At 40.0% G+C, this 15,862-nt stretch overlaps 1 protein-coding gene across 1 annotated transcript; it reads right to left on the bottom strand.

The window, feature by feature from the left end:
• Window positions 1-245: 245 nt before the first annotated feature.
• Window positions 246-15,413, bottom strand: gtf2h4 (general transcription factor IIH, polypeptide 4). Its single transcript, XM_052071181.1, has 13 exons — window positions 14,969-15,413; window positions 14,764-14,868; window positions 13,644-13,775; window positions 11,932-12,117; window positions 10,197-10,305; window positions 7,353-7,421; window positions 7,116-7,199; window positions 5,190-5,358; window positions 4,798-4,928; window positions 3,889-3,936; window positions 3,713-3,791; window positions 3,102-3,163; window positions 246-1,499 (listed from the first exon to the last, which is right to left on the bottom strand). The coding sequence occupies exons 1-13, from the start codon at window positions 15,082-15,084 to the stop codon at window positions 1,389-1,391; spliced, it is 1,401 nt and encodes a 466-aa protein (XP_051927141.1). The 5' UTR covers window positions 15,085-15,413; the 3' UTR covers window positions 246-1,388.
• Between the last annotated feature and the right edge of the window lie 449 nt (window positions 15,414-15,862).

Raw genomic sequence — 15,862 nt, 5'->3', positions numbered from 1 at the left:
CTAATACTGTTTACATCTCACTTGGCAAGTTATAAATGCGGATAGTTAAGTTCAGACATGGTGAAAACTTGAGTCTGCTCATCTGATTAAATATTTTCACAGTGGCACAAATGTTTGGTTAGAATGAGAGAATGAAATTGCTTGCAGGTTCCAGAAATCTGATCCTTTTTACCGTCAATGTGATTATTATATGTAACTGCAACGTGCCGCTTGCCTAGTTGGTCAATTCGGTTTTTATAAAAAAAATAAAAAAAACCCATAAAACAGAAAGACAGTCACATTAAGAATTATTTGCAACATATGGGACAAGACCTCTTGGAAAAATACAAAATACTAGAAATGCATGCTCATATTTGACCAATACCCCCAACAGGCATGGTGTGTTGTTCAGTGTACATGAGGTGTGCCAGAAAAATTCCATCAAAGTATTCTTCCTAGATTCCAAAGCAATTCCCTGACTTCTCTGCCACACTTTCACACACTCCTGGAAAGATTCTTCCAGGACCCCCAAAGCTACATGAACATCTTCAAAAGAGGGGCTTGAGCTTGAGGGGGAAAAAAAGAAAAGAAAATGACAGAGCCAGGTCAGGCAAGTTGTTCTTGAGGTTGTTCCAGCATGGTGACGTTCCTTTCTGCCAGGAACTGCCCGATGCTTATTGCAAGAGTGTTATCATGGCGTCACAGCGACGAGTTGTCCTGCCATTTTTTTCCATGATGTAACCCAACCTGAGCACGACACCAAATGCCACCCGCACCTCAAATGAAACTCAAATGAGAATATCATCAAAACTGAAGGTAAAAGTAATAATACTGACTCCACGTTGAACTCTTAAGTAATGCTAACAGAGGCACAGACAAGTGTTTGGGGCCCTGTGATAAAAAATTCATTTTCGGTTCCTCCGCAGCAAAGATATAGAAAATGTTATTTTCTTGGACCAATCTGTCATGGGCCCTTAGACTCGTCATCACTTTTCCCACCTTGGTTGCATCCCTGGCTGCTGCTAACAAAATTTGAACATGGTCCAAATTCCCGTAAAACTGACCTGTGATTGATGTACAAAAACGGCCTATGTGGTCCCACAGCACTTGAGGGCATTCTCAGTGTTGTACTTACTGTTTCTCATTTGATTGTTTTATATTTATGAACGAGAGCTTTTTCGTACAAATACCTCATGCACGTTACTCCTCAGTTTATCAGTCCTGTATTAAGGTTTATTTTCAGAATAAATTTTCATTACTGTTAACTTATACAAAAGTGGGTCACGACTTTCAACGATAGGAAAATACTGGTCCCAGCATAACAACAGTTGAGAGCAACTGCTTCACAGTCCATCAGAAGTGCTGACTCGTGGGATAGCATCCTTTGGCTTTCCTCTTCCTCTTCTTGGTTATGTGTGAGACTTCTGTTGTTTCCAGAACCTCTTGACCTCACTGTGTCCGTGTGGCGTCACCACCATCACCCTGTGAGCTACATCTTGCCACACCAGACAATCCAGACCCTGCGAAAAAACAACCCAATTAGACCATGGACACTATCTTAGCACATCATTTACATTCAATTCAATAGAGAATACAAAACTGGAATTTCTCTGAGTGGATAGAAGAAGTAAGCATTTGTCTATAGAAAGCCCTTAATTTAAAGGGACAAAAGAAAAAAAATCTGATCTAATTTGTTGTGTACGAATTGCAGGGTCTATGGAACACCTTCCCACCAAATAAGCAACCAAGTGAATCTTTTGTGAGCCGCCTGTATCTGAAAAAGTGTCTGTCACTCAAATATTTCAGCATTCGAGCATTACAGTATTCAAATAAATAAAATATTATAAACAGAATAATCATGTATTCATTTAACTATTTTTACTTCATACATTTCACTCAATAACAAACAACCATTTGATTTCCTTTTTTTTTCACACAATCAACGTTTTTAACTTACCGGGTTAAAAAAGCACAGTGTGCTACATAACGAACAACCATTTGATTTCCTTTTTTTTCACACAATCAACGTTTTTAACTTACCGGGTAATTTATTTTCAAAAACCATTTTCAGTGGGTCAATTTCAAATAAATATACATTGAAAATTACACTTAGCATTTCTTGTATCAAAAATAAAAGGCATTTAAAAAAAGGCTTTAACAATTTTTGCACAACTTCACTTGAGCAGCTAGCATTTTAGCATGCAACATAATACGGCCGGCTCACAGCTGTGAGTTTCTGAGCTTAGACCAGGTAATTAGGAATAAGACTTCTTCATTCCAGTACAGTGGTACTTCTACTTAAGAAATTAATTGGTTCTGGAAAAAAATTCTTAACCTGGGAATTTTTAATTGAGACACCTTTTCCATGTAAATGCCCTAATCCGTTCCAAGCCCCCACAAAATTCAGACAAAGCATCAAAATGCATCAAAATATGTAACAAATACATGTTACAATTAGATCATTGCACAATAAATGAGAGTTGCGCATAATGTAAAAAAAAAGAATAAAAATGATGGTCATTTAACTTTTAACTGCATCCTCATCGTTTTTTGCCCTCTTCGTAAGAAGAGGTACCACTGCACAAGTTATGGAAGTGTTCAAACTAAACTGATGACACCTCGAGAAGAAACAGGAACCACCAGGGGATGCCACGTTCCCTGCCTCCCAAGTCCCACACATATTTTTAATATTCAAAACAATCCCGAAATGTTACATGCATAACAAATTCGTGTTCGGGTATTTCTGTACATTTGGCACTCTACCTTTTCCCACATCAACACTCAATCATGATGTAGCAACAGATTCCCACAACAAGTACAAGCCTTTAAAACACAAATAAGTACCCATATGTTTTGGTTGTTAATAAATACATTGATGATAAAGAAATTTAAAATATTAATATTTGATAACTTTTTTTATACATCCTTTTTTGCAAATTAGAGGGTGAAATCATCTGGCTCTAATAACTGAGGTGTAGGGAGTCTTTTTGGACTTACTTTAAGGCATCATATGCAAGTTCCTTGCTCATTAAGGACTAACATAACCAGCATTCTAAATATGAAATGACATAATACAACAACAACAACCTTGGAAAAAAAAAAAAAAAGAACCAAAATCCAACCTGAGCTCTATCTCGAAGCACTTCAAAGTCCGCCTGGGAGAGAAACTGGTTGTAGAGCACACCTGAAAGGAAGGAGAGATCAAAAGTTCCAGCTCTATTTATCTCGAAGAGTGTAGAAAAGCCAAGAGAATTTTTGCCAACCTGAAAAGCCAATGAAAGAGGACAGAACACCTGAGTAATCGTAATCACAGAGTATCCGGAGTGGAACCTCAACTCACAGTGTGCTACAACAACCTCAAAGGACCTGCTTTTGCCAATGAAAATTGTCTTTCTTGTTCGTCAACTCCAACCAAACAGACATCTGAACTGACATTTAACTTCAAGGAATGCGTGTTAACCCTTTCATGCACCCTGTGACTTGATAACATGGTCAGCTGTCCAGTGTAGTGACCACTGTCCCTGAAAGGGTTAATCAAAATCACACATGTTGTAATGTACATTCTGCAGCTGCACAGGATAAGGATCTCTAAATTCCGTTTGAAGGTTTCACTAAAATGTAATCAACGTACTTTTTTTTAGCCGGCATTGACACTGCCGACTGCAAAACCATAAATTCTCCCGATGCAATCACAGTTGCGCACACATATACCGAGAACAGTAAATTCGCTCACCCTCGGTAAATTGTAGTCTATCTCTCTCCAGCTCCCAAAGTCGGATCTGATCTGTTATGGTTGGAGGAAGCACCGGTGTCTGTAGCACAAGAGATGTTCAGTGAAGAAGATACTCGACGACATTGATGCGTGTACAGCAAGTACTTCTTTACATTTGAATTAAAAAAAAAAAATACCTGCATCAGCATGATAGGGTGTGCTCTGGTTCTCAGAAAGTGGATGATCTGCAAAATTGAAGTAATATAGGGGAAGTAGTTAAATCCAAACATTTTCTCCAGTTTTGGTTCCATCATACATATTCAATTCATCAAACTCTGATACTGTGGTACCTCTACTTAAGAAATTAATTGGTTCTGGAAGAAATTTCTTAACTAGAACATTTTGTAAGTAGAGACGCTTTTTCTATGTAAATGCCCTAATTCGTTCCATGGGCCCCCAAAATTCAGACAAACGTTTCCTAAAGCATAAAAATGCATCAAAATATGGAACAAATACATGTTAAAATTTGATTCTTGCACAATAAATGAGAGTCGATCGCCCGACTGGTGAACACTTTTTCCAGGGGATTTGCATTTAGGTAAAACTATCGGAACGGCTCATGGCCCGAGGGGCGAATGACGAGGACGCTGCATCGACACAGATCTATCTATTTAGGTATTTGGTCTCTTAGCCAATGGGATGCCAGGATGATGCTTGGGAGTAGCCAATGGCAGAGCAGCTATAAGTATGTCGCGTTCAGGAAACCCAGCGCTGCAAGAAGCAGTTGATACTGTATTTTGCCTTTTGTATCTAGAAATAAATTAGAGGCATTTCATAACTTGAACATTTTTGTATGAAGAGACGTTCCTAAGTAGAGGTACCACTGTACTTCAATTGTTTTCAAAGCACATATTTTGATACTGCCTTTGTACAATAAGTGAGCACACCAAATTTGAGAGTATGCTGGCCATTACTTTGACATAATAGATCAACAGTAGTGTTGCGGTTTTAGAAACGGGTGAATCTTGTTAGAAAGTTTTCAACGGGCAGTTTTGTCAGGTCACCGTCATCCTTGTTCCCTTTATTCAAGTAGAGTTTGGGTATACCTGTTGTGCAGTGATGCCATTCGCGATGGCCTGTTGCACCGACTCTCTTGTGACGTGAGCCACCACCACGTTTGGAAAGCGATACAACATTTCACTGAAGAGCGCTACGAGAGAAATCTGGAGCTCAGAGTCTGAGTGGAGGGGGAGGAAACACACACAAACAATACAAATAAGAATCATTTCAGCTGCAGCAAAATTGAGAAAAAACATGAAAACAGTAATGACAACATCAAGTCAATACATTCTAAATGCCTGCAGTTGTATTTTGGAATAGCCGCAGAGCCGGGCAAGCTATGAGCCATGATCAGATATGCACTCAAGAACAATACGGTAAATGGTTTCCAAAACGCTGCCTTGCCAGTTTTCCCTAATGATGATATTCTTGAACATACTTGTGTAGGCGTAGATGCGATAATTTGTCTCAACCACAATGAAGCCTGCGTCCCCAGTACCAGGAGTGGAGCCCAAGTTAACAGAGGAGGACGTGGAAGAAGAGCTGCTCGTGATTCCTGCAGCTAGACTGATGGCCAGTCTGGTGGGGTAGTACCGCCTCGACTTTCTCTGGGAATAGGACAAAAAGAATCAGACCAAACATCATGCTTTAACCCAAGGGTGTCAAACTCATTTTTGTCTCGGGCCAAATTATAATTACCATTTCCCTTGGAGGGCCGTGATGACTGAAACTATATAAAAAAGTCAAGTATAACGTTTCGTTCAACTATTGTTTCAGTAACTGTAATGAGAGGTTTGGCAACAATAAAATGCTTACAATTTGTCACTGGTTTATTACATATGAAAATGTGAAATTCTGGTACAGATTTAAGTAAGCATCATGGAAGTAGTCATCGTTGACTTGCTTTCGCGGGCCACTTAAAATGGTGTGGCGGGCCACATCTGGCCCCCAGGCCTTGGGTTTGACACCTGTGCTTTACTACAGTAGACATCTTATCATGTTATCAGGTTACAGGCTGCCTGAAAGGGTTAAAATCAAGTTGGTACTTTTGGAGTCATGTTTGTACAATTGGCACACGTTAGCATCAATGCTAGCTAGGCACTAGCAAAACACAAGAGCCGATTGCGCTTTCGGATGTGTACGGTGTGTTAGGTACAGATGCACTTTGAGATCCAATAAAAAGTGTATTGATGTTTGCTTGAAAGTGTTCAAAAGATTGATGCATCCGCCGTTAGATCAAGCCTAAATAACTTGGCAGTTGTGCTGAACAACGCGCTACCGTAGTCCGCTAATGTAGCAGAATAACATTAAAAAAACCAGTGGGAACATTTCAATCAAAGCATACATCTCCAACTTAAATATATCAAATAATTTTATTTGATATACAGTATTTACAGTACGGCTAGAAGGAGCAAATCAGTCAAAACTGCTGACCATATTGAAGTAACTGGTATATTTTTGTTGAACAAAAAAAAAAAAACATTCACAGCATCTATTACAGGATGTTGTGTTCGATGTAAAAGGCTGATATTTTGGGGGAGGAGACAGTTGTACCAAATTTAGAGGTACAGTGGTGCCTCTACTTACGAATGTCTCTTCATACGAAATTTTCTGGTTACGTAACGTCTCAACAGGAAAATATTGCCTCTTGTTATGAAATAAATTTCAAGATGCAAAAAGGTAAAAATACAGCATAGCCTGCTTCTTGCAGCTCCGAGTTCCTTGAACACAACACTCCGATAGCTGCTCTGCCATTGGCTATTCCCGAGTATCATCCTGGCATCCCGTTGGCTCAGAGGGACCTCTACTGTATGTGTGTCGATAGAAAGATGTGTTTATGCAGCGTCCTAGTCATTCGCCTCTCGGGCCATGAGGTGTTCCGATAGTTTTACGTAAATGCGAATCACCCAGAAAAAGTGTTCACCAGCTAGCCGAAAGCTCACTATGCCGATGTTTATAATCTAAATGTAATATGTATTTCATGTATTTGTTCCATATTTAATGCATTTTTATGTTTCATAAAACATGTATATCTGAATTTGGGGGGGAGCTTGGAACGAATTAGGGCATTTACATGGAAAACGCATCTCTAATTTCTTCTGGACCCAATTAATTTCGTAAGTAGAGGTACCACTGTACTTCTTTCATTACGGTTCGATAAAGATGCAAGCATATTTTTGGGCTGTCGTGCATTAGAATTTGGCATTCCAGAAGTGACGCAGGCAGACTTGGCGGAAGCCGGGTTGCCGTTTTACTGCAGCAATAAATCGGCGTTCCCATGTGGGTCATTGTGTCACTTCTCATCGAACGAAATAGTACTGGAAGGGAGTGTAGCAAAACCTCGCCTCTCCCTCTCAGCCTCTACCTTCCTCTGGAAGACCAGTCCAAACTCCCGAAGGTGCTGCAGAAATGTGAGTAATGACTCACTCATGCCCTCCACGGAGTAATCCTGAGGCCAAGAGAAAAACATTCTCAATAACATCAAAAAAAAAAAAAGTCAAACTAAGCAAGAAACCAGCAACATCAATTTTAGCACACAAGCGCGCACACGCATGCACTCACTCGCACACACAACCACGCGGGTTAATTACTGTGCACTCACTCTGCCCAACGTTGAGAAACTGAGCTGGAACAAAAAAGACAAAATCTCCACCAGGCCCATCCCTCGTGACTACAAGAGAAAACATTTACAAGACATCCTCATATTCATTTCAATCATGAACAGACATTCTGTACAGCGGAGTCAAAATTTTGGGATATCTGCAACATCATTTGGCCTTGGGGAAATACTTTATTTCAGTTTTGTCAATTGTGTTTGCCATCTATATTATTATTACCGTAATCGCCCGATTAATCTGCCAGACAATTTAATCGGACAATTGTGATTATATTATACTTATATTGAACTGTGTACAGTTCTTTTCTGAAACATTTATTTTGTGCAATGAAACACTTTATCTCCCACCCCACCAATCTTGCTGCTGTAGACTGCAAATTTCCCCAGTGTGGGACAAATAAAGGTTATCTTGTCTTAAATCGGCTGATTTCTGCAGATTTTTGCCTTTTGAAAGTTTTGAAAAAAAATTGATAATAACAGTGAGGCATCATTCAGCAAGAGGGGAAAAAGTGATTTTTCAAGATCTTTTTCTCTAATGTGAGGTTAAACACTAAAGTACAAATTAATAAGGTAAATCGCACTTAAATCGACAGATTAATCAAAATATCATTCTGCCAATTATCAAATTGGCATTAGTCACAAAAAAAACAAAAAACATCAATGATAGCCTCATCGTATGATAGATGTCCTATTGCAGTTACAGATATCTACAATTGGATCCTGACAATTGCAGTTTTCAAAATTTCAAATCACTTCAATTCATACATACATGACATTTCTTCTTCTTAAATCGGGGTTTTAATACAGTGGAAAACGAATTGGAAGATTAACTTGAAATTATAAATCGTCAAAATGATGTTGTCGGTGAGGGATATTAGCAATTTGGCTGCAGCTATCCATAATTCCCTCACAGATATCCGCAACTGAATCTCATAGCCACGAATGGCAAAAGTGACAACATTGCAGATATCTGAAATTCAGTTTGCACTCGGGCAAAACTCAATTCGCTGACAACTTAGTCACAAAATTCAAATTGTAACGATTAAGAATTGTCGCACTGATGAATCAGAAAGTTACTGTCGGTCATCAAACAGTTGACAAATTAAGACGATGATGCAGGTGCTTCATGTTCCTGACATAATGAGATGAGTACTGACAGTCAAAAGCCAATTTGCATCTGAAGTTATAACAATTTTTTGGGAGGGGTGGGGACATCTAAATTGTTTCGATGAAAAGTGGAGAAAACGCCATTAAAAATGACTGTGGACATTATTCATATTTAGTTATTCACTATAGCTGCAGATAATCACGCAGAGGAGTTGTTTTAAAATCGTGTCGTGGGTAAGCGGGTATTCAAACACTTCAAGAATATGGTAATCGCACCCATTTTTTAAAATGACAGTTGGAATCAACTCCCCAAAGGTTGCTTAAAAGGCTCCAAATATACCAGGCTGGAACAAGAAACGACAAAGTGGCAGCTTTGGACGCGGTTGTTAGGCAACTCACAGCCAAGCCAGCAAGTGAAAGAACAGCCAGTGACACTTTCTGTATTTCTTGTGGCTTCTTACATCTCCATTTACTCTGATTATAATGACAGCCTTGCGTTGCATTGTAAAAGCATTTTGTTGAAAGCTTACTAGCTTGGTGCGTTGTTCCTCCTCCGACATCAGTGGAGGTCACACTTTTGAGTAAGCGCAGCTACTTATTCAAATATCAAGTCAAAACGATCTACCTAATAAGTAGTGTATTTTCCGCACTATAAGGCGCACCGCACCTAAAAGCATTCGATTTTCTCAAAAGACGAAATGTGCTGTAAAGCGCTTTGTTACAGCTGCAGGGCTCGTGAAAGCGCTACATAAATACATGTATTGTATTGTATTCCTTTAGCATAGCTCCATCTAGTGGATGCATAATGCTACCGCAGCCACTATTGTAGCTTCTATGCGCCTTATAATGCGGGGCGCCCTATATATGAAAACAGGCCCTTCTCATTGAAGGTGTACCTAATACTCCACTGTATTGTATTCCCTTTAGCATCGCTCCATCTAGTGGATGCATAACGCAAGTGCAGCCACACTTTTAGCTTCTATTCTAGGCGCCTTATAAAGCGGTGTACTCTATATTTGACAACGGTTTAAAAATAGGCCATTCACTGAAGGTGCGCCTTATACTCCGAAGCGCCTTATTGTGCGGAAATTTACGGTACAATCGAAATTGCTCAATATGTTTACCTATGAATATATTGAGAATGTACACTCGTGTCGCTGGCATAACTGCATGAATCCCCCATTGCATAATGAAACTGATGACTTTTCCACTGCCCAGGTACAGCGGAACAGTACTTGACGTTTTTAATCAACGGCCCGAAAATATCTCTCCTGTACGTCGATCGAGTGACAAAGTTCATACCAGATGATGATGAATCATGCCCTGCCTTTGCTCAAAAACGAAGCATAACTAAGCGATGTTACAGGATTTAAACGAGTGCTGTCAGCAATTGTCAATTGAATCAGATTCGGCGTGCCCGAAATTCAACATTTCATATTATTTTTGGACTTAGCCTGGAAATGACCGCTTATTCAGATTGAATTTCTTTTTCCCTGCTATTGTACAAGGTGACTGTCCTTATGTAGTTCGTTTTACAACCGATGATTAGAACGCAAGTCATTTATATTACCCAGGTCTCGTAAGCCCTTGTATTACCGCGCCGCCCTCTCCACCCGAGTGCGTGCTAATCAGAGCAATGACGGGCTTTCAGGGACACAGTGGCACATAGCTCATCGAAATTCCAAAGTCGTAAAAGGTCAGGGCGGAACGTTCGATGGGTACCTGAGCAGTTTTGAGGTACTGCAGGGTGAAGTACCACAACTGAGAGGCAGTGTCCAGCAGAAGGAACTGGAAGCCAGCCGAGGTGATGGAGGGGGCCTCTCCTGCCTCACTGCGAAAACGTTGAAGGGAACATGGATTACGGCCATTTACGCTTGTCAAGCAATCCATTAAATCATTCACTCCCAAAGACGTTTTTTAACGTCTTTTCAGACTTGGTTCAGAATTGGCTGGTACTGAATGAGTTAAGAACATTTTTCCAAGTAGTTTCATCTCTCCATCTTCTATATATATATTGCGCGTCGTCCCGCACGCGGTCTGTCCTTCCGTCTGTCCCTTTTCAAAACGTACCTACTTCACCGCACCGCTGCGCGCCGCCACTGCGCCGCTCAGGCAGTGGCTCACTACGATCGCGCGGGTATCTTAGCGAAAAAATGTTGTCTACCCACAAGTATTGCAATGAAATTGTTAGTTATTTAGTAGAGCTAAACATCTCTTTATTTTCGCGATAAGCAATGAAGATGAACAAAAAGTTGAACCAAGCAACAACACTTTTGTGGGCCAAAGGCCCACCTTACCAGCCTTCCGCAGGAACTAGCTGATGAGCCGCCCGGAGGGCGGCGAACCACCACCTTACCAGCCTTCCGCAGAAACTAGCTGATGAGCCCCCCGGAGGGCGGCGAACCAGCTAGTTCTAACATAAATGAGTACACAACCTCTGAAAAGTAAGTTTTCATTAACTTCCCAGTGCACACAGGCCATGGCTGAACTCTTTGAAAATGTGATTATTTTACATCACAAGTGTCAAACCCAAGGCCTCGGGGCCAGATCTGGCCCACCATGTCATTTTATTTGGCCCGCGAGAGCAATACAAACATGTCAATTTATACGATGATTGCTGAAATCTGTGCCAATATTTCAACTTCTCACATGTAATAAACAAGCGAGATATTGTCTGCATTTTCTTGTGACCAAATCCCTCATTACACTATTTTATACATTATTCTTGACTTCATTCTATGTTTTCACAGTCATACCGGCCCTCCAAGGGAAACGGTCACGCCAATGTGGCCCGCGACAAAAATGAGTTTGACACCCCCTGTTTTTCATGAAGGGTTTAGCTTTGCGAGACTTTCACTGGTGTCACTCAGAGCTATGGTCCAACATTAAATGAATATTAGTAAAAAAAAATTAAAAAACATTGGGTGCTATTCCAGAGTAAAGTAGTGTGCGCCCTAGAAAATTTTGAAAAGAATCTCAGTGTTTTGTGAAAAATCTTTTGGGGCATAAATGTATATGACTAAGTACTCTGAACCCAATTTTTAGATGCTGATATGGATCTTGTTTTTAATTGTATTGAAAAGAGATACAAAATGAGTTTTTGTGAGCTTGTCAGACTGATTTGTATAACAGTGTAATTGGGGGTCAGTAAAGAACCCCAAAAAGGTCAGAAAGTGAAAGGATTAAACCTCACCTCAGATTAGACGCTCGCCCACGAGCAAGGTAGTAAAACCTCCCAACTCCTCAAAGGTGCAAGACAGCAACACAGCACGACTAATTTTGCAAGCAGTGCAAATTTTCATATAGGCTATCGGATTAAAAAAAAAAAAGCAGACGCAGGCTTTTGTACTTCATAAATATTCACATCAGTCACTCCAAAGACTCACTCCCGCAGTAATTTCCTGCATGAGTGGGAAAAAAAATCAGTTATTTTCTACATCAAAAGCCCTTAACCTACCTTTTCATGAGGCCTGCTTGAATCAGCAGCTGGGCCAGGTCCTGACTGACCGCGGCGCTGGGAGAACCCACCATGAAGTGAAGGATCACCTCCCAGCGCTCAATGGCGTAACGGTCCAGACTTTCAATGTCGCGAGCGTGGCGGTCTGGGCCCAGGCTGCTGCCTTCGTCTGCCCATGCTTGACCCCTGGGAAATGAGACGCACTTATGAAGCATTATTTTTGAACCCCACGAGACAAAATACCCTTAAACTAAAAAGAAGAAGAAAAAAATAAAAGAAAGGAAAACTAATTCACTGCAATTTAATGAAAATACTTCATAGTGCCCCTTATTGGGTTATGAGTTCTTATTCTCCGGGTTTCGCGGTAGGGACAGTGTTCTTTTCTGGGGTATGCTTCATTTTTATGTCGGTGTCTGTGAACGCAGAGCTGATGTGCCTTGACCCCCCCCCCCCAAAAAAAAAAGTTTTGTCTTGGCTATCCAGAGGACATTCTCACAGAGGCTTTGTGGCTTGTCAACATGCAGTTTGGCAACACTTCAAAATGATTTATTTTCAACAGATGTGTCCTCCTCGGTGGGCTCCCATATAATCTACTTTGCCTCACATAGCAACGGATGGTGCGATCTGACACTGATGTATCTTCACCTTTGAGTTCACCTTCAATTTGTGTCGAGGTTGTCCAAGGCTTTTTTTAATACCGTTTGTAAAATCAGTCTCTAATTTGTCATCCATGTTCCTCCTGCAGCCACATCCATGGAGGCTGTGCATGGATCAAATATCTGAGTGGGAACATGAAGCTGCTTGGTTTTCTATCACTTTCTTTCAAATCTACATAAACAACTCTCTGCTCTGTTCGATGTTTAGTGTGGTAAACATAAGTTCGAAGACTCTTGATGTTAATTAGAGGACACATCTTGGTTGAACATGTTTCTATGGTAAAATTATTTTCACTCTTTTGTACTGGTACCATCATTTTCGTCCAGCCTTGTTTCATTAGTTTTTTTTAATATATTCTGTTGAACCAAAATTTTAAAACATCTGATTTTCATTCGCTCATTTTCATCTTTTTTTTTTTACTTATTACTTTTGTCAGATTTATTTCTGTGAGCGCCATGGGTTTGTCTTTCGTTCGCAATTTTGCCCGTTTATGTCTTCTATCTGCATGAAGTGATTCAGTTAAATGTCCAGCAAAAACTGATCAAGACCCGCAAAAAAAATAAAAAAACAAAAAAAAGAATTTTAGATCAGACTGCCAATGCTATCCTGTATATTTATTCAAACGTAAATATGAACATATTGTGGTTGTTTTTGTCAATATTTGTGGGAATCGTCTGTTTAACCGAGAAAAACATATGGAAACAGCCTTAGCAAGTGTTTCTTCCCAAATTATCAAACTCCTGAAGGCAACTCTCTTCAATGTGTGTTGACTGAAATTTGCTGTAACACAAAAAATGATGCACAGGTGTTGTTCCACCTTTCATTTGCAACTCCAAAGAAAAAAAACAGATGGAGGCTGGCCACGGCTTGGCGGAAAGCATGAAACAAAAATATAACTTTTTACAACAAAATCTGGATGGCTTTTTTTTTTAACAAGGTATCTGTATAATATTTATATTCAATACATTCAAATGTGAAATAAGCGGTGTACAAAAAACAGCAATGTAAGGGATGTGAGAGGCGCAGTCATGTGATGAAACGGAGAACAGACGTACCCGCCGAGCAGCGCGATCCTCAAGTTGTCTTTGAAGACTGGATTTAGGATATATCCCTGAAGACCACCCTGCAGCTGCTGACTGTGCCAAAGGCGGAGTCCCGCCAGCACCGAGACGCATTCATCATGATTCCTGTGGGGTGCGGTGGTAGAAGAGTGTGATGAAGTAGCCGGAGACAATGGGGAAAGAAAAAGTGAGACAACAAATTAACTGCTGTTTTTTTTTCTTAAAACCTAGAGCCACTTTGATTTTAACTTTTGTGCAATTTCTTTGCCCTTATTTAACGCTACCGTGCTTACATTTACTATCCAAACCATGCGGGGATTCCATTGGAAATCTTATTTTATAGAAGATAAGCACCGTAAAAATGCATTTTTAAAAATCTGTATGATCACCAGTACCTAAGGAGCATGTGACCAAGTCCAATGAATCTGAAGTGAATGATCATAAAACGTGTTCCTCGGTGAAGAAAACAAACAGGTCGCTCGGCATATCATTCCCAAAACCTACAATCAAAAGGTGCCTTTATGAATGTATACCATAAATGCAGAGCGTTAACAACAAAATGCAACACACTGCTAACACTTTGTTCAGGAGTGTTCTGGAATTAATGGCAATCCATATGTAAATTCAAAAGGAATGCCCCAGGATATTTACAAAAACTTCAAATTATTGTACTGTGACAGACTAAGGAGTGTACCGAACAGTGCTCAGTTTCACTGAATAGCATACAATCTGAAGAAAACAAGTAATTCGATCTGACGGTGATAGATAACAGACAGATGGCACACGCGGAGCCTTGTTAGGCTTGTCTGTATCTATCCAGCTCTGGCTCATTATTTTGCTTCATAACAATGCGTCTTCAACATAATTCATCAGTAATGTGTCAGCATTGTCAACTACTTCCAAAACTAGTGTGCTCCTGATCCACTTGAGGTTATACATCCCGAGAGACTGCCGGGGTAGAAACAAGACCATCATAGAGAAATGCAAAGTGTATCTTTACAGATCAGGTCAGATGCCAAACACATTTAAACCACACATGAGGAATTTTGACACACATAAAAATGGACAACTTACAATTATGACTACAAATGCCCATGAAAATGAAGTAACTCACTTCTGGCTTTCTTTATTCACCCATAATGCCACTGCTGCCTGTGGAAGAGGCTGATCCAGAAACAGCATTCGCATCACATAGTTTTTGGCCAGAGAAGGAAGCTCCCTGCGGAGTTCAACAACATCATAACGTGAACAGCATCAATCACAAATGATGATGATGATGACGACAACGTTTCCAGTGGTATTTATTTCAATCAGCCTACCTGTAGACAGCCAGACATGTTGCTGGATGATTGTATAGTCGGTCCAGAATCTCAGGGCTCAACTCTCTAAGATATTCATGCAAATTCTTGCACTGCAGCTGGACTCTCAGCTTCATTTTTTTAAAAAAGTTTATCTTAAAAGGTACATGAAATATATGCGCGCTCCACTAAATAGTCATGAATTAAAAGCTACAATTAACAGCTGTAGCAGTTCGTCGGAACCGATGTGTCCAATCCGTGCGGTAACAAAAAACACTTTTGTTTTATTTACTAGGAAATCGTTCTGTTTTCCACGACCTCCTTCATTTAAAATGACAATATAGAGTGCAAAAGCAGCATTGATGTCACCCGGCTTGTCGTTGGCTTTATCTGCCTGCTATTTAACAGAATCATATTGTACTGTTGTTTGCAAACTCCAGTACCGCTACCGGGTCATGTGACCTTCTTTATGCGCTCTTATTGGTTATGCATCCTTCTTCTCTACAGTAAAGCGGGCAGTGGGACTTTTAAGAACTCGCTACTCCCCCTCTAGAGGTGAATTTAGTGACTGCACTGGAACTGACAAACGTCATTGCCATTTTTTAAATGATTTTTATTCTGGGATTTTGTGAAAATGGTCTATTGTGTGTTTAATCCAGACCAATATTAACATGTTTTATGTAAATCACATTCGGGACATTCTCTTAAATAACTATTTTACAATCCTATCAACATCAAGGTGGTATAACAGCACTCAGTGTTTTTAAACATTTTCATAGATTATTTACCAAAAAAATCACGGGTTGAAGTCAATGTCATAAATTGAGATTTGGGTGTGGTTAAAAGTAATTTAACCTCATTTGTACCCCAATTAAGGTTTTCATTCCTTTTCTATATTATAAGAATGGTTTTAAT

This window comes from Hippocampus zosterae, chromosome 7 (assembly GCF_025434085.1).
Source record: "Hippocampus zosterae strain Florida chromosome 7, ASM2543408v3, whole genome shotgun sequence".
Taxonomy (NCBI): Eukaryota; Metazoa; Chordata; class Actinopteri; order Syngnathiformes; family Syngnathidae; genus Hippocampus; species Hippocampus zosterae.
The sequence above is the reverse complement of the archived record's forward strand: the minus strand, read 5'-3'. Positions and strand labels throughout refer to the sequence as shown.